Source organism: Saccostrea echinata, unplaced genomic scaffold (assembly GCF_033153115.1).
Source record: "Saccostrea echinata isolate AGI-Se365-2 ecotype Australia unplaced genomic scaffold, CSIRO_AGI_Sech_v1 ptg000003l, whole genome shotgun sequence".
In the NCBI taxonomy this organism is placed as follows: domain Eukaryota; kingdom Metazoa; phylum Mollusca; class Bivalvia; order Ostreida; family Ostreidae; genus Saccostrea; species Saccostrea echinata.
In genome coordinates, this window is record NW_026889752.1 from 8,513,797 (window position 1) to 8,531,892 (window position 18,096).

Here is an 18,096-nt window from a genome sequence, read left to right on the forward strand (position 1 = left end):
AAAATGGACGCCGTTAAAATCAAAATTAACATACGATGTTTTTCCTCTCCATTTTATCGATTGTAATATGATAAAAAAAAATGACAACTACGCACAACCATACATGAGCGTCATATCTGACGTCACACACATAGGAAGTTCCTCAGATTTATTTTTAGTACCAAAACATACGTAAATGAAAATGGCTCCGAGGGGAAAAGACCTTTCACTCGAGCAAAAGCAGATGATAATCAAATTGAATGAGAGTGGTTTAAGTAGCCGGAAAAATTCGGAAATTATCGGAATAAGTCCAAATTCCATACAGAAGATTGTTAGACGAAATGCTGAAAGGAGTTCCATGGAAAACAGAGAAAGACAGGGAAGAAATCGACTGGTGGGCGAAAGAGGTGATCGTGTCTTGTCTAGGTTGGTGAAGAAAAATCGTCGACAGACTCTGTCAGATTTAACTGATAAATTTTACGAATCTGTACCACAGAAAGTGTTTTATAGAACTGTAAGAAGGAGATTAAAAGAACAGAAATATCAAAGATGCTCCGTTTTAAAGAAAATAACAATCTCGAAACCAAATCGTCAAAACCGTGTTTTGTGGTGTCGATCCAAATTAGGGTGGACAGTGGAGGAAAACTGGAGTCAGGTTATTTTTAGTGATGAGTTGAAAGTTGTTTTAGGAAAGGACAGATAAATTTACGTCTGGAGAAAACCTGGAGAAAGATTTCAACCCGATTGTCTTGGACAGTATAATAGCAGTCATTCGCCCCACTCCGGCATATCAGTTATCTTCTGGGGTTGTTTATCTTTTAATGGTGTAGGAACTTTGACTGAAGTAGATGGAAATATAAACTCTGAGAAATATATTTCGGTCCTAGATTATAATTTGTGGCCTCTTGTTGCAAAGGAGTTTCCTGCAAGTAAATGGATTCTACAGGAGGATAATTGTCCGGTGCACCAGTCCAGACAGACTGTTGAATGGAAAACAACAAACAGAATCCCTACACTTACCTGGCCTAGTCAATCACCAGACATTAACATAATTGAAAATGTGAGGAGGACAATTAAGATCAGACTGGAAAATCGCCTGGACAAAATTTAAAAACGCAAAGACCTATGGCGTATTGTGAAGGACATATGGGCCTCTATCGATTTGGAGACGATTAGAAAAACTTACACATCAATACCAACACGACTACAAGCTGTAATAAAAGCAAATGGTTCCATAATCAAGTATTAGTAAGATAGGATAAATTTTATTACATATCAGTTTGAAAAGAACAACATTCAAAACTGCAACTGTGCACGTATATTTTTATAACGGCGGCCATTTTGAGTACTGTATTATGGCCAAGTACTGTATTTTCACCGACAGGTGTCAGCGTCTCCATATGAGTGAAAAATTCTCGAGAGGGACGTTAAACAACACACAAACAAACAAACATCAGCTATTTGTAGTTGCCAAGGTTTTCAATTGTATTTAGGTCCAGAGAGGATGCCAGTATATCTAAATCATTCTTCAAAATATTCTCTCTCTCTCTTTTTTTTTTTTTTTTTTTTTTTTTTTTTGCCATTCAATCCCTGGTGGACTTATTGTATTGTTTAATGCCATCGGTCTGAAAAAATGTAAGATATTTACTTTATGATTTAATTTCAAAATCTCTTCACAGCTGATTAGTTTAATTTTTCTTCTTGGATAGACATTAACCTAAAATCTTCCTAAAGTAATCTTAATAAAGGTTTATAAATTTCATATTTACTTTTGGGGTTCCTATTTTCAATTGAGACTTATTTAAGAAACTCATCCTTGAATTATTTTAACTTTCAAACACACTGCTTACCGGTAAATATTAAAGTAAAAAAAAGGTTAAAAATTCAAATATCAAACATGCCAAATGTGAAACTTATACACAGTACTAAGTACAGTTTTGTTTATCAGTATTTATATAATTTACATGTACATTGCATATATATATGGAATACAAATTTGAATAGGAAATTGTAATGCTTATTATCTGACGATCAGTCCTTTTAATAACAAAAAAACCTTGTATGAATGCTTTGGCATTAGTCTTTTTGTTTACTGAAAATCTGCTGTGGAGGAGCCACTGCTAAAATGCAACTGACCCTTGGAATGCAATTCCATTTTTATCTCATCAGTGAAGATGACATCTTCAGACTTTTCTTTCTTTTTCTTCTTTATTGCTCCTTAAGACCCCAACAGCATAATCTGAAAAAAAAAATCATGTAGCTGCATCAGATTACAAAGTTAAACATGCCTAGAAGTACGATCGTCTTTTTTTACGTGCATGTGGATTGTTTTTTGTCAACTTTTAACCTGAATGACTCGAACCCAGTACGTGTATGTCAACAGTTACTATCCATAAGACTTTACAGAAACTTCTTGTAACCTTTGATTGTCTTTTTTTATGTATCTAAAAATTATAATTTTCAAGAACTACAAGTTCGGATGCGGCTAGAATTTTTTGAAAGATAAGAAAGAAATTGGCACTACTTGCATCTGACAATGAAGAAGGGGTTCAATTAGTAATTTTGAACATAGTTCTGTTTTCTAATGTCAAATTAAGGGTCATTGTTTCCAACATTTAATTTCAATTTCTTTTTTAACACCAGTAGAATTTAGTTGAAACAAATGAGGGCTGGGACGATTTATTTCAGGAGTGAATAAAATAGCTACCCATTTTATATGGTATAAACTGGGTTGGGAGTGTTTACGCTTTATAAACCACTTCGCGGTTTATAAAAAAAGTGTAAACGGTTCCAACCCAGTTTATACCGTATAAATTTGGTAGCTATATATATTAAATTCTTTCCTCATGATTTAATGTTCATTCATTTGGTATAAGAAAAAAAAAATGATTACCCTTAAAAAATTACTACAATTTCTACAAAATTTGAATGTAACGCCACGCGGATCTACACGTATTTGACGCAAGTCATTGTGACGTAGAAAACCCAATTTATACGATATCAATCGAATCCAGCTTTACAACGAGAATAAATTATTTATGTATCAATAATATTGATTCTGTTTGAGGATGATACGCTTATCAATACGTAAGTAGAAATGCAGAAATATCAATAAAAAGTTTCAGACTTATTTTTCTTAGCATTTTGGCTATGGGTTTAATATAAATATACAAGATAAATATGCTAAATATGCCCCGCACGTGATTTTTTGTAACCGCGCCTATCGATGAACCAGTAGATTTATGTAGAAATAAAGTATTTTTAAAATTTGTAATTTTATCTCGGACAGAGACATTGGAAATGTAAATATTGTGAAATACACAATAACTTACACCACTTGTTGAAATAAGTTTGTTTCTCGACGGATATACAGCTTTTATAAATAAATTATTCTTAATTAGTGAAGAAGTGTTTTGTTCTTTCTAATACACAAAAAAAAAAATTGTGACCAATTCAAAATGTTGTGCAATATACCGTTTCATGGCTCAAATATCATGATAGGTATCAATATAAAAAAATTGTAATACTATCATCCCAGCCCTAGAACCCATCCCTTTTTCCCAAAATGGATTTTTCGAGTTGGTACAACTTTCTTTTTTCATTATTTTTCCTTGTAGCATTTTATTAAGGTACCTTGTCAGTTACTTTTTCTGCCCTCCCCTTTGAAAAATGATGCTATATGTAAGTTTAAAACCTTAGAACAATCTACTCATAAACCAGACACAGGGCAGTTACATGATTCAAAGTTTGATAGGGTAAAACCACTTCTCCCCTCTAAACCAAGTTTTTATTACAAATTGACTTCTATGATTTGGATATGAGTTGACATATTGGATTTAAGTGGACTTGGTCACCAGTCGGTCAGTTTACGTGTTGACTTATTTGATACCATGTGGATTAAGGAAACACATTACAGAACACTTTATCTGAATCTTTAAAAAATCAAACGTGTAGAGACATGTTTATTGTTATTAATGTCTCTGATGTACCTTTTTCTCAAACGAAAAAATGAATTTTAAAATCACATAGGATAAAATGCATGAGTAACTAAGAATTTTGAGTGTTTTCTGCTTCACATCATCATTATATAATAGTAATAATAACTAGAAACTCATTGCAAGCAATGAGAGGTCTTCCGTCCGATTTTGAAAACGAAAATGTAAATTCAAGTGAAAAAAAAATTTCAGACACTCTGGAGATTTAACCCTGGTCGTTAGCGTGGAAATCCAACGTGCTAACCATTACGCCATTTCAACTCCCGCTTCAAAGTGAAAATGACGAATATCAAGAGTTTGGATTTATCAATTCGAAAACAAATTGTATATTTAGTATATTTGAAAAGAGGCTCCCTTAACCCTACAGATATTACAGAAAAATATTGAAAATGAAAAATATCGATTTTTTAAATTCGCTTCTGCAAGCGACCGGAACTAACGACGACGCATGAAAAGGTCCCTTCGCCAATCTATAAATCATATTCTATCATCTCTAACAAAAAAACAACTCAACATCATTTATAAAGTTGAAAACGTAAATTTAAGCAAACAAATTCGGAATTAAACCCAGATCGCCTTCGTGAAAATTCAATTTGGAAGCCACTACACCAGTGTAATTTTACCAGCCATCATCGATGTTTACTTTGTATCATTGCCTGAAGTATCGAGCGTCAGTGAGGTTAAAAGTTCTTTTATATAGTGCAGAATTATAGAATCAGAGCTAGCTAGCCAAATTTTGTGCAAGCAGATTCACATCAGAATTCGTTACTTGAGTTTAAACAATAACAAAAAAATCTATTACTGATGAACTGATGATACTGTTTACTTCTTTTATTCTTTTTGTATTCACATTTTTATTCCATGCAATTCCATATACCTGTATTTCAAACAAATGTGTCCGTGTAATCTTTTTCTGCACTTTTGCATCAGACCATTTTTCTACTATGAAAGAAGAGTCACGATACATTATTTTGCGCCAATCGTGACGAGTAAATCTTTGCGCCTTTTCTTTGATATGTATTTTCTATTAAATGGTTTCCATTCTCATATATATATTATTGTATGTACCGTACAAATTACTAATTTTATTGCATTTGGAGGTCAGAGTATCTATGTTTTTAAAACAGATTATCCATTTCATAATCTGCCAGATCCAACAATTTTCTTCATATTTCATTGATCCTTGTAGTAGTTTCGATCAACAAGACGCTCGGTTTTCTCCGTAAACTCCGACCTGCCAATCGGCAATCTTCGACTGACTCAGCTACGCTCCATACAAACCTCGGAAGTGATTGGTGGAAAAATATGCATCAAATCGATTACATTTCTCCGCCAGAAACTGCCTTGTAATTCATTTCATATTTTACTCAGCATTAAGTTCTTCATTTTTTTTTTCTGTTGTCTAATTCTTATATTGGTTTTGATCACAGCATCATATAAGTAGTCTTTGAAAGCAAAACATAGTGTTGGGAGTGCTTCAAAGTAACTCAGTTTTCAAAGGTATAACACGTGGAGGAATTTCAAATAAGATCACATGACTTTATCAGCAACATGGTAGAACACCATTGACGTCCGAAGTTAGTTTGAGAGGAACAAGCCACTCGAGAAGCTCCGAGTGCCGACCTGCTCGTCGGAGACAGCCGCCATTTTGGACCCGCTTCAAATTTTAAAATGCTAATATCTAGAGTTTGGATTGATCGATTTTAAAACAAATTGCATATTAAGCATTTACAAAAGAGTCTCTCTTAAATTTACTAAAATCGTAAAAAGAAAATTGAAAAACAAAAAAAGTTAAAAAATGCCCTTTTTAAATTCGCTTCCGGTAGCAATCGGAAGTGGTGACGACGCACAAAAAGATAATTCTGCAAATCTAAAGGTCATGATCTATCTTCTCCAATAAGTCTCCAGTTCATATCTTTAGCAGTTCTTTAGAACATTCATCGACAAAAGTCCATTTAAAAACCAGGAATTAGTCCATAACTTGGAACCAAAAGAGAATTTACCAAATTTTCCTTGTGATGAACAAAGTTCATTTAATGACTCATTTTTCCTGAAAGTTTCACTGAAAACCACTGAAGAGTTTTTGAGAAAACGCCTGCACAAAATTTGGTCAAAAAAATAATAATAATAACTAGAAACTCATTGCGAGCAATGAGAGGTCTTCCGTGTGATTCTGAAAATAAAAAAGAAAAGTCAAGCTGAAAAAGTGATAAAAGAAATTCAGACACTCTGGAGATTTAACCCTAATCGTTAGAATGAAAATCCAACGTGCTAACCATTAACCATTCACTTTCTTACATCACTTCCTTTCACGACCGGAAGTAACGGTGATGCAAGATTTTCTCACGATTTAAATAAACTGATGACTGAATATCAGTCCTGAAAGTTTTAGTCCTCAGTCGTTTACTGTTGCCGAACAATATTGTGGGACTAAATTCTAATTCTGAGAACAGGTAAACACACAACCGGAAGTGAATTTTATAAAAATCTCTGACTGGTCTCTAGACATTTGCAGTATCTCAACATGCATGAAATCATTTCAGGTACTTCATTGATACGGGATATTTATGAGAAAGTTAAATATAAGAATAACGTAGTTTATCTCCTAAAACCGGAAGTTGACGTTTTTGTTTCCGGTGGAATCTAACATATTTCAAAACAGCAAAAGAGATGCAATAAAGTCATGTAAGTTTTGATTTTAAAAAGAAAAGTTAAAATTTTTGTTATCTTTGATCACTTCCTGTGACAAGCGGAAGTGACGACTGACGCGTTTAACCCAAATGGTTTCACCTACCCCTCAACGTCCATTACTCTTAAAATTTTGGTGTTTTAATCTTTTACCTGTTTTTGAGATCTCGCTCAGACAACTTCTCATTTTGAGGACAGGAAAACACGCGACCGGAAGTGAATTTTTGAAAAAATAATTAAGATTACTCTAGACATTTGCACTCTGAATAGCACATTTAAAATTCATTTCAAATACTTTATCTATATAGAATATTTACTGGAAATTAAAAAACTCAAATTATTTAGTTTTTCTCTTCTAACCGGAAGTTGTCGTATTTGTTTCCGGTGGGACGAACATCTTTCGAATCTACGAAAAAGATGCAATAAAGTGATGGAATTTATAATTAAAAAAAGAAAAGTTGAAATTTTCGATTTCTTTGATCACTTCCTGTGACGACCAGAAGTGACGACTGACGCTCTTAACCCAAATGGTTTTGCCTACATCTTAAGGTCTGTTGTTCATAAAAGTTTGGTGTCTTAATCTCTTACCGTTTTTGAGATCTTGCTCACACAACTTCTCATTTTGAGGACAGGAAAACACGCGACCGGAAGTGAATTTTACAAAGATATTTGACGTTACTCTAGACATTTTTAGTCTGAATAACATATTTAAAATTCATTTCAAATACTTTATCTACAGAAGATATTAATGGGAAAGAAAAATACTCAAATTATGTAGTTTTTCTCTTATAACCGGAAGTTGTCGTTTTTATTTCCGGTGGGACCAACATCTTTCGAATCTGAGAAAAAGATGCAATAAAGTTATGCAATTTTTAATTAAAAAAAGAATTGTTTAAATTTTCGATTTCTTTGATCACTTCCTGTGACGACCGGAAGTGACGGCTGACGCTCTGAACCCAAGTGGTTTTACTTACATCTTAAGGTCTGTTGCTCATATAACTTTGGTGTCTTAATCTCTCACCGTTTCCGAGATCTTGCTCAGACAACTTCTCATTTTGAGGACAGGAAAACACGCGACCGGAAGTGAATTTTACAAAGATATTTGAGGTTACTTTAGATATTTGCAGTCTAAATAACATATTTAAAATTCATTTCAAATACTTTATCTACAAAGGATATTAATGGGAAAGAAAAATACTCAAATTATGTAGTTTTTCTCTTATAACCGGAAGTTGACGTTTTTGTTTCCGGTGGGACCAACATATTTCGAAACTACAAAAGAGATGCAATAATGTGATGTAAGTATTCATTTAAAGAAAGAAAGTTGAAATTTTACGATTTCTTTGATCACTTCCGTAAACGACCGGAAGTGCCGACGACGAACGAAAAGGCGATTCTGCAAATTTAGAAGTCACGTTCTATGCTCTCCAATAAGTCTCCAGTTCATATCTTTAGCCATTCTTGAGAAAAAGGGGCGACAAAACTTCATTTTAAAATCAGGAAATTGCCCGTAACTTGGAACCAAAATGGAATTTTCCAAATTTTCCTTGTGATGAACAAAGTTCATACAATGACTAATTTTTCCTGAAAGTTTCATTGAAAACGACTGAATACTTTTCGAGAAATCGCGTGCACAAAATTTTGTCAAAAAAAAGAATAATAATAATAATAATAATAATAACTAGAAACTCATTGCGAGCAATGAGAGGTCTTCCGTCCGATTCTGAAAAAAAAAACGAAAATTCAAGCTGAAAAAGTGATAAAAGAAATTCAGACATCTTGGAAGATTAAACCCTGGTCGTCAGCGTGAAAATCCAGCGTGCTAACCATTAACCATTCACCTATTTGCATCACTTCCTGTCACGATCGGAAGTAACGGCGATACAAGATTTTGTCACGATTCAAATAAACTGATGACTGACTATCAGTCCTGAAAGTTTTAGACTTCAGTCCTTTATTGTTTCCGAGCAATATTGTTAGAACAAATTCTAATTTTGAGGACAGGTAAACACGCGACCGGAAGTGAATTTTATAAAAATCTCTGACTTTTCTCTAGACATTTGCAGTATCTACAACATACATAAAATTATTTCAAGTACTTTATCGATAAGCAATATTTACGAGAATGTTAAATATAAAAATAACGTAGTTTATCTCCTAAAACCGGAAGTTGACATTTTTATTTCCGGTGGTACCAACATCTTTCGAATCTGAGAAAAAGATGCAATAAAGTTATGCAATTTTTAATTAAAAAAAGAAAAGTTGAAATTTTCGATTTCTTTGATCACTTCCTGTGACGACCGGAAGTGACGGCTGACGCTCTGAACCCAAATGGTTTTGCCTACATCTTAAGGTCTGTTGCTCAAATAAGTTTAGTGTCTTAATCTCTCACCGTTTCCGAGATCTTGCGCAGACAACTTCTCATTTTGAGGACAGGAAAACACGCGACCGGAAGTGAATTTTACAAAGATATTTGAGGTTACTTTAGATATTTGCAGTCTAAATAACATATTTAAAATTCATTTCAAATACTTTATCTACAAAGGATATTAATGGGAAAGAAAAATACTCAAATTATGTAGTTTTTCTCTTATAACCGGAAGTTGACGTTTTTGTTTCCGGTGGGACCAACATATTTCGAAACTACAAAAGAGATGCAATAATGTGATGTAAGTATTCATTTAAAAAAAGAAAGTTGAAATTTTACGATTTCTTTGATCACTTCCGTAAACGACCGGAAGTGCCGACGACGAACGAAAAGGCGATTCTGCAAATTTAGAAGTCACGTTCTATGCTCTCCAATAAGTCTCCAGTTCATATCTTTAGCCATTCTTGAGAAAAAGGGGCGACAAAACTTCATTTTAAAATCAGGAAATTGCCCGTAACTTGGAACCAAAATGGAATTTTCCAAATTTTCCTTGTGATGAACAAAGTTCATACAATGACTAATTTTTCCTGAAAGTTTCATTGAAAACGACTGAATACTTTTCGAGAAATCGCGTGCACAAAATTTTGTCAAAAAAAAAGAATAATAATAATAATAATAATAATAACTAGAAACTCATTGCGAGCAATGAGAGGTCTTCCGTCCGATTCTGAAAAAAAAAACGAAAATTCAAGCTGAAAAAGTGATAAAAGAAATTCAGACATCTTGGAAGATTAAACCCTGGTCGTCAGCGTGAAAATCCAGCGTGCTAACCATTAACCATTCACCTATTTGCATCACTTCCTGTCACGATCGGAAGTAACGGCGATACAAGATTTTGTCACGATTCAAATAAACTGATGACTGACTATCAGTCCTGAAAGTTTTAGACTTCAGTCCTTTATTGTTTCCGAGCAATATTGTTAGAACAAATTCTAATTTTGAGGACAGGTAAACACGCGACCGGAAGTGAATTTTATAAAAATCTCTGACTTTTCTCTAGACATTTGCAGTATCTACAACATACATAAAATTATTTCAAGTACTTTATCGATAAGCAATATTTACGAGAATGTTAAATATAAAAATAACGTAGTTTATCTCCTAAAACCGGAAGTTGACATTTTTATTTCCGGTGGTACCAACATCTTTCGAATCTGAGAAAAAGATGCAATAAAGTTATGCAATTTTTAATTAAAAAAAGAAAAGTTGAAATTTTCGATTTCTTTGATCACTTCCTGTGACGACCGGAAGTGACGGCTGACGCTCTGAACCCAAATGGTTTTGCCTACATCTTAAGGTCTGTTGCTCAAATAAGTTTAGTGTCTTAATCTCTCACCGTTTCCGAGATCTTGCGCAGACAACTTCTCATTTTGAGGACAGGAAAACACGCGACCGGAAGTGAATTTTACAAAGATATTTGAGGTTACTTTAGATATTTGCAGTCTAAATAACATATTTAAAATTCATTTCAAATACTTTATCTACAAAGGATATTAATGGGAAAGAAAAATACTCAAATTATGTAGTTTTTCTCTTATAACCGGAAGTTGACGTTTTTGTTTCCGGTGGGACCAACATATTTCGAAACTACAAAAGAGATGCAATAATGTGATGTAAGTATTCATTTAAAAAAAGAAAGTTGAAATTTTACGATTTCTTTGATCACTTCCGTAAACGACCGGAAGTGCCGACGACGAACGAAAAGGCGATTCTGCAAATTTAGAAGTCACGTTCTATGCTCTCCAATAAGTCTCCAGTTCATATCTTTAGCCATTCTTGAGAAAAAGGGGCGACAAAACTTCATTTTAAAATCAGGAAATTGCCCGTAACTTGGAACCAAAATGGAATTTTCCAAATTTTCCTTGTGATGAACAAAGTTCATACAATGACTAATTTTTCCTGAAAGTTTCATTGAAAACGACTGAATACTTTTCGAGAAATCGCGTGCACAAAATTTTGTCAAAAAAAAGAATAATAATAATAATAATAATAATAATAACTAGAAACTCATTGCGAGCAATGAGAGGTCTTCCGTCCGATTCTGAAAATAAAAACGAAAATTCAAGCTGAAAAAGTGATATAAGAAATTCAGACATCTTGGAAGATTAAACCCTGGTCGTCAGCGTGAAAATCCAGCGTGCTAACCATTAACCATTCACCTATTTGCATCACTTCCTGTCACGATCGGAAGTAACGGCGATACAAGATTTTGTCACGATTCAAATAAACTGATGACTGACTATCAGTCCTGAAAGTTTTAGACTTCAGTCCTTTATTGTTTCCGAGCAATATTGTTAGAACAAATTCTAATTTTGAGGACAGGTAAACACGCGACCGGAAGTGAATTTTATAAAAATCTCTGACTTTTCTCTAGACATTTGCAGTATCTACAACATACATAAAATTATTTCAAGTACTTTATCGATAAGCAATATTTACGAGAATGTTAAATATAAAAATAACGTAGTTTATCTCCTAAAACCGGAAGTTGACATTTTTATTTCCGGTGGTACCAACATCTTTCGAATCTGAGAAAAAGATGCAATAAAGTTATGCAATTTTTAATTAAAAAAAGAAAAGTTGAAATTTTCGATTTCTTTGATCACTTCCTGTGACGACCGGAAGTGACGGCTGACGCTCTGAACCCAAATGGTTTTGCCTACATCTTAAGGTCTGTTGCTCAAATAAGTTTAGTGTCTTAATCTCTCACCGTTTCCGAGATCTTGCGCAGACAACTTCTCATTTTGAGGACAGGAAAACACGCGACCGGAAGTGAATTTTACAAAGATATTTGAGGTTACTTTAGATATTTGCAGTCTAAATAACATATTTAAAATTCATTTCAAATACTTTATCTACAAAGGATATTAATGGGAAAGAAAAATACTCAAATTATGTAGTTTTTCTCTTATAACCGGAAGTTGACGTTTTTGTTTCCGGTGGGACCAACATATTTCGAAACTACAAAAGAGATGCAATAATGTGATGTAAGTATTCATTTAAAAAAAGAAAGTTGAAATTTTACGATTTCTTTGATCACTTCCGTAAACGACCGGAAGTGCCGACGACGAACGAAAAGGCGATTCTGCAAATTTAGAAGTCACGTTCTATGCTCTCCAATAGGTCTCCAGTTCATATCTTTAGCCATTCTTGAGAAAAAGGGGCGACAAAATTTCATTTTAAAATCAGGAAATTGCCCGTAACTTGGAACCAAAATGGAATTTTCCAAATTTTCCTTGTGATGAACAAAGTTCATACAATGACTGATTTTTCCTGAAAGTTTCATTGAAAACGACTGAATACTTTTTGAGAAATCGCGTGCACAAAATTTTGTCAAAAAAAAGAATAATAATAATAATAATAATAATAATAATAAGAAACAGTAGAATCACTATAAGGTCTTCCGTGAAGACGGAAGACCTTAATAATAATAAGAAACAGTAGAATCACTATAAGGTCTTCCGTGAAGACGGAAGACCTTAACTAGAAACTCATTGCGAGCAATGAGAGGTCTTCCGTCCGATTTTGAAAATAAAAACGAAAATTCAAGCTGAAAAAGTGATAAAAGGAATTCAGACACTGGAGAGTTAACCCTGGTCGTCAGCGTGAAAATCCAACGTGCTAACCATTAACCATTCACTTTCTTGCATCACTTCCTGTCACGACCGGAAGTAACGGTGATACAAAATATTCTCACAATTCAAATAAACTGATGACTGACTATTAGTCCTGAAGATTTTAGACTTTAGTCCTTTACTGTTGCCGAGCAATATTGTGAAAACAAATTCTAATTTTGAAGACAGTTAAACACGCGACCGGAAATGAATTTTATAAAAAAAAATCTCTTACTTTTCTCTAGACATTTGCAGTATCTACAACATACATAAAAATAATTCAAGTACTTTATCGATAAGCAATATTCATGAGAAAGTTAAATATCGAAATAACGTCATTTATCTCCTAAAACCGGAAGATTACGTTTTTGTTTCCTGTGGAATCTAACATGTTTCAAAATAGTGAAAGAGATGCAATAAAGTGATACAAGTTTTAATTTAAAAAAGAAAAGTTGAAATTTTTGATTTCTTTGATCACTTCCTGTGACGACCGGAAGTTACGACGGACGCGTTCAACCAAAATGGTTTTGCCTACTCCTCAAGGTCTGCTACTCATAAAAATTTGGTGTTTTAATCTTTTACCTGTTTTTGAGATCTCGCTCAGACAATTTTTCATTTTGAGGACAGAAAAACACGCGACCGGAAGTGAATTTTTGAAAGATATTTGAGGTTACTCTAGACCTTTGTAGTCTGAATAACATATTTAAAATTCATTTCAAATACATTATCTATAAAGAATATTTATAGGAAAGTAAAATACTCAAATTTTGTAGTTTTTCTCTTATAACCGGAAGTTGTCGTTTTTGTTTCCGGTGTGACTAACATCTTTCGAATCTGTGAAAAAGATGCAATAAAGTGATGCAATTTTTAAATAGAAAAAGAAAAGTTGAAATTTTCGATTTCTTTGATCACTTCCTGTGACGACCGGAAGTGACGGCTGACGTACTGAACCCAAGTGGTTTTGGCTACATCTTAAGGTCTGTTGCTCGTGTAAGTCTGTTGTCTTAATCTTTTACCGTTTCAGAGATCTTGCTCAGACAACTTCTCATTTTTAGGACAGAAAAACACGCGACCGGAAGTGAATTTTGCAAAGATATTTGAGATTACTCTAGACATTTGCTGTCTGAATAACATATTTAAAATTCATTCCAAATACTTTATCTTCAAAAGATATTTATGGGAAAGAAAAATACTCAAATTATGTAGTTTTTCTCTTATAACCGGAAGTTGTCGTTTTTGTTTCCGGTGGGACCAACATATTTCGAAACTGCGAAAGAGTTGCAATAATGTGATGCAAGATTTGATTAAAAAAAGAAAAATTGAAATTTTCAATTTCTTTGAACACTTCCGGTGACGACCGGAAGTACTGACGACGAAAACCATGGTAATTTCGAACATTTAAAAGTCATGGTCTATCATCTCTAACAAGTCTCCAGTTCATATCTCTAGCCGTTTCTTAGATCCTTCGAGGACAAAATTTCATTTTAAAATCAGGAAATTGTCCATAACTTGGCACTGGAACCGAATTTACCAAAAAACGGAATTTTATATAAAATTCATATAGAGACCTTTTATCACTGAAAATTTCAAAGAAATTCATTCAATAGTTTTTGAGAAATCGCGTGCACAAAATTTTGTTTCAAAAAAAAAAAAAAGAATAATAATAATAATAATAATAATAATAAGAAACAATAGAATCACTATAAGGTCTTCCGTGGAGACGGAAGACCTTAACTAGAAACTCATTGCGAGCAATGAGAGGTCTTCCGTCCAATTCTTAAAAAAAAAAAAAAACCACACAAAATTCAAGCTGAAAAAGTGATAAAAGAAATTCAGACACTCTGAAGATTTAACCCTGGTCGTCAGCGTAAAAGTCCAACGTGCTAACCATTCACCATTCACCTTTTTGCATCACTTCCTATCACGATTGGAAGTAACGGCGATACAAGATTATCTCTGGATTCAAATAAACTGATGACTGACTATCAGTCCTGCAAGTTTTAGACTTCAGTCCTTTATTGTTGCGGAGCAATATTGTGAGAAGAAATTCTAATTTTAAGGACAGGTAAACACGCGACCGGAGGTAAAGTTTATAAAAACCTTTGACTTTTCTCTAGACATTTGCAGTATCTACAACATACATAAAATTATTTCAAGTACTTTATCGATAAGTAATATTTATGAGAAAGTTAAATATAAAAATAACGTAGTTAATCTCCTAAAACCGGAAGTTGACGTATTTGTTTCCGGTTGAATCAAACATATTTCAAAACAGCGAAATAGATGCAATAAAGTGATGCAAGTTTTAATTAAAAAAAGAAAAGTTAAATTTTTTTTGATTTCTTTGATCATTTTCTGTAGCAAGTGGAAGTGACGACTGACGCGTTTAACCAAAATGGTTTTGCCTACTCCTCAAGGTCTATTACTCATAATAGTTTGGGGTTTTAATCTTTTTCCTGTTTTTGAGATCTCGCGCAGAAATCTTTTCATTTTAAGGACAGGAAAACACGCGACCGGAAGTGAATTTTTGAAATATATTTAAGGTAACTCTAGACATTTGCACTCTGAATGACATATTTAAGATTCATTTCAAAAACTTAATCTATTAAGAATATTTATGGGAAAGAAAAATACTCAAATTATGTAGTTTTTCTCTTATGACCGAAAGTTGTCGTTTTTGTTTCCGGTGGGACCAACATCTTTCAAATCTGCGAAAAAGATGCAATAAAGTGATGTAATTCTTAATTAAAAAAAAAGAAAAGTTGAAATTTTCGATTTCTTTGATGACCGGAAGTGAGGGCTGACGCTCTGAACCCAAATGGTTTTGCCTACATCTTAAGGTCTGTTGCTCATATAAGTTTGGTGCCTTAATCTCTCACCGTTTCCGAGATCTTGCTCAGACAACTTCTCAATTTGAGGACAGAAAAATGCGCGACCCGAAGTGAATTTTACAAAGATATTTGATGTTACTCTATATAATTCTATTCTAAATAACATATTTAAAATTCATTTCAAATACTTTATCTACAAAGGATATTAATGGGAAAGAAAAATACTCAAATTATGTAGTTTTTCACTTATAACCGGAAGTTGACGTTTTTGTTTCCGGTCGGACTAACATATTTCGAAAATTCAAGAGAGATGCAATAATATGGTGTTAGTTTTGATTTAAAAAAAGAAAGTTGAAATTTTACGATTTCTTTGATCACTTCCGTAAGTGCCGACGACGAACGAAAAGGTGATTCTGTTTACCTATAAGGCATGCACTATCGTCTCCAACAAGTCTCCAGTTCATATCTTTAGCCATTTTTTAAAAAAAGGGGCGACAAAATTTCATTTTAAAATCAGGAAATTGTCAATAACTTGACACCGGAAGCGAATTTTCAAAATTCCTCCAAGACGTATCAAGTTCCTATAGATGCGCCTTATTCCTGAAAATTTCATCGAAAACCACTGAATAATTGATGAGAAATCGCGTGCACAAAATTTAGGGAAAAAAAATAAGAATAATAACTAGAGCGAGCTCGTTGCAAAGCAACGAATAGGTCTTCCGTTGGAGCTGCAGAGGAAGAAGTGACCTTGAGTCAATGTCATGCCACATTCTAAAGTTATACATATAAGCAATCTTGTAAGGGGAAGCAACTTACAATATTTCGCTAGGAAAAACTGTAAAGGAATGTACGTGACCTTGAACATTCCAAATGACCTTGCGTCAAGCCATGACACAGTCTCGTCGTAAAACCCAATCTGTGTGTTACCGACTTGAAAAGTTCACAGTGGCACACAGACAAAACATCTTATCCCTAGTGACCTTGAACTTGAGTCAAGGCCATGTCACACTCTGCATGATACCAGCAATGTTTTACAAGTACAAATACGGTAGCAAAATTACAGTTTCTGTCAGTGACCTTGGCTCGACCAAATGACCTTGCATCAAGGCCATAACACACACTGGTTAAGAGCAATCCCAATCTGTGTGTTTCTGAATGGATAAGATCAGCTACGTTTTTTTTCAGACCATACAGCGAGTCGGAATAATTTGTTAGGTTCAACACAATGATTTAAAAATCCATTGAGAATGTTTTATGTCCAGTTTGGATAAGTAGTAAAACGTGGAGCTCGGTCCTTTGGATGAGACCGTATAAGGTCTCGTGTCGGGGTAAGTGCTAGCATGAAAAGGATCTCTCATGCTATAAATTTTGAATTTACCGGGTGGCAGTAAATACAAAATTTACAACATGACATGTAAGTTTTGTATTTTCTGACAACCGGTAAGTTCAAAATTTACAACATATATGACAGATCCATGGCACTTGATTCTACCTTTGATTTCAAAAGGTTTGCACTGCTCCTGATTTGTATTGTTTGAATGGTCTTTTAAGCTTGAATGCTGCACAGGTACTTGTGGACAGGACCCCCCCCCCCAATATACACCCTGGGTCCAAGAATATTTTTATTCGTCTTTTTCCATAAATTAATCTTCTAGTACACATTTACAATGTATTCCATATGAAAAATCAAAAAAAAAAAAAAAAAAAAAAAAAAAAAAAAAAAAAAAAACGTAGAATTAACGTTTTATTAAAAAATCATACCCGCGGTATTATGAAATAGAGAAGGTAAGTCACTTCCATTTGTTAACACTGGACCCCTCTTGGATACCGGGCCTAAAATATCATATACCTACCACATGTCACTAAAATATGTTATTATATCTTGTTTCGGTAGATATTTTTTGTCTTTAATCGTGCTATTTATTTGCCTATGCATTCCACAATAATCCGAGTATTCATCGTCAAACGTAAAAAATGTAAGATTTGGAAATGTCAAAGTAGAAAATATACGGAAGTGATGCAGAAACGACACCTAGCGGGTTACTCTCGTGTTCCGAGTTTTACAGAATTAAGGGAAAAGCCAGAAGTCTACGGAAAAGTTCGGAAAAATTTCGATAAAGAAGTCGAAATCGATTCATTAGAATTTAAATTTTGCTGCAGATTTTCCAGATGAGTTAGGGTAGTCATCAATATTCTTTTTAGAGGATTTTATCACTCACACCAAATAGCGTTTTAAAAACGCTTTCTAACTGCACTTAACCAGTTTGTACAATTTTCCTGTTGTTCTTCATACTCACATAACAATTGTTTATAACATGTCTGCAGAATGCAATTATTTGTATTGAGCAAATTACACCAATATTTCAGAATTCGAAGTTTCTTTGAACATACATTGGGCATCTACCAAATTCGAAATAAACCATTAAGTTATTTGTAGATTTTTGAAGCGACATAATTTTCCTCCAAAATTTAATATGTACTTGCTTAAATGTGGGGCTTCATGAAATCTCCACGTCTCACATCCATAATGAAGAACAGAACCTACATATGTATCAAATCAA

General features: G+C 33.7%; 1 protein-coding gene across 1 annotated transcript; it reads left to right on the plus strand.

The window, feature by feature from the left end:
- Positions 1-181: 181 nt before the first annotated feature.
- On the plus strand, positions 182-1,090 carry LOC133178856 (uncharacterized). The gene is made up of 2 exons (XM_061313530.1): positions 182-634; positions 896-1,090. Exons 1-2 carry the CDS (start codon positions 182-184, stop codon positions 1,088-1,090), a joined length of 648 nt encoding a protein of 215 aa, XP_061169514.1.
- The last annotated feature ends 17,006 nt before the right edge of the window (positions 1,091-18,096 follow it).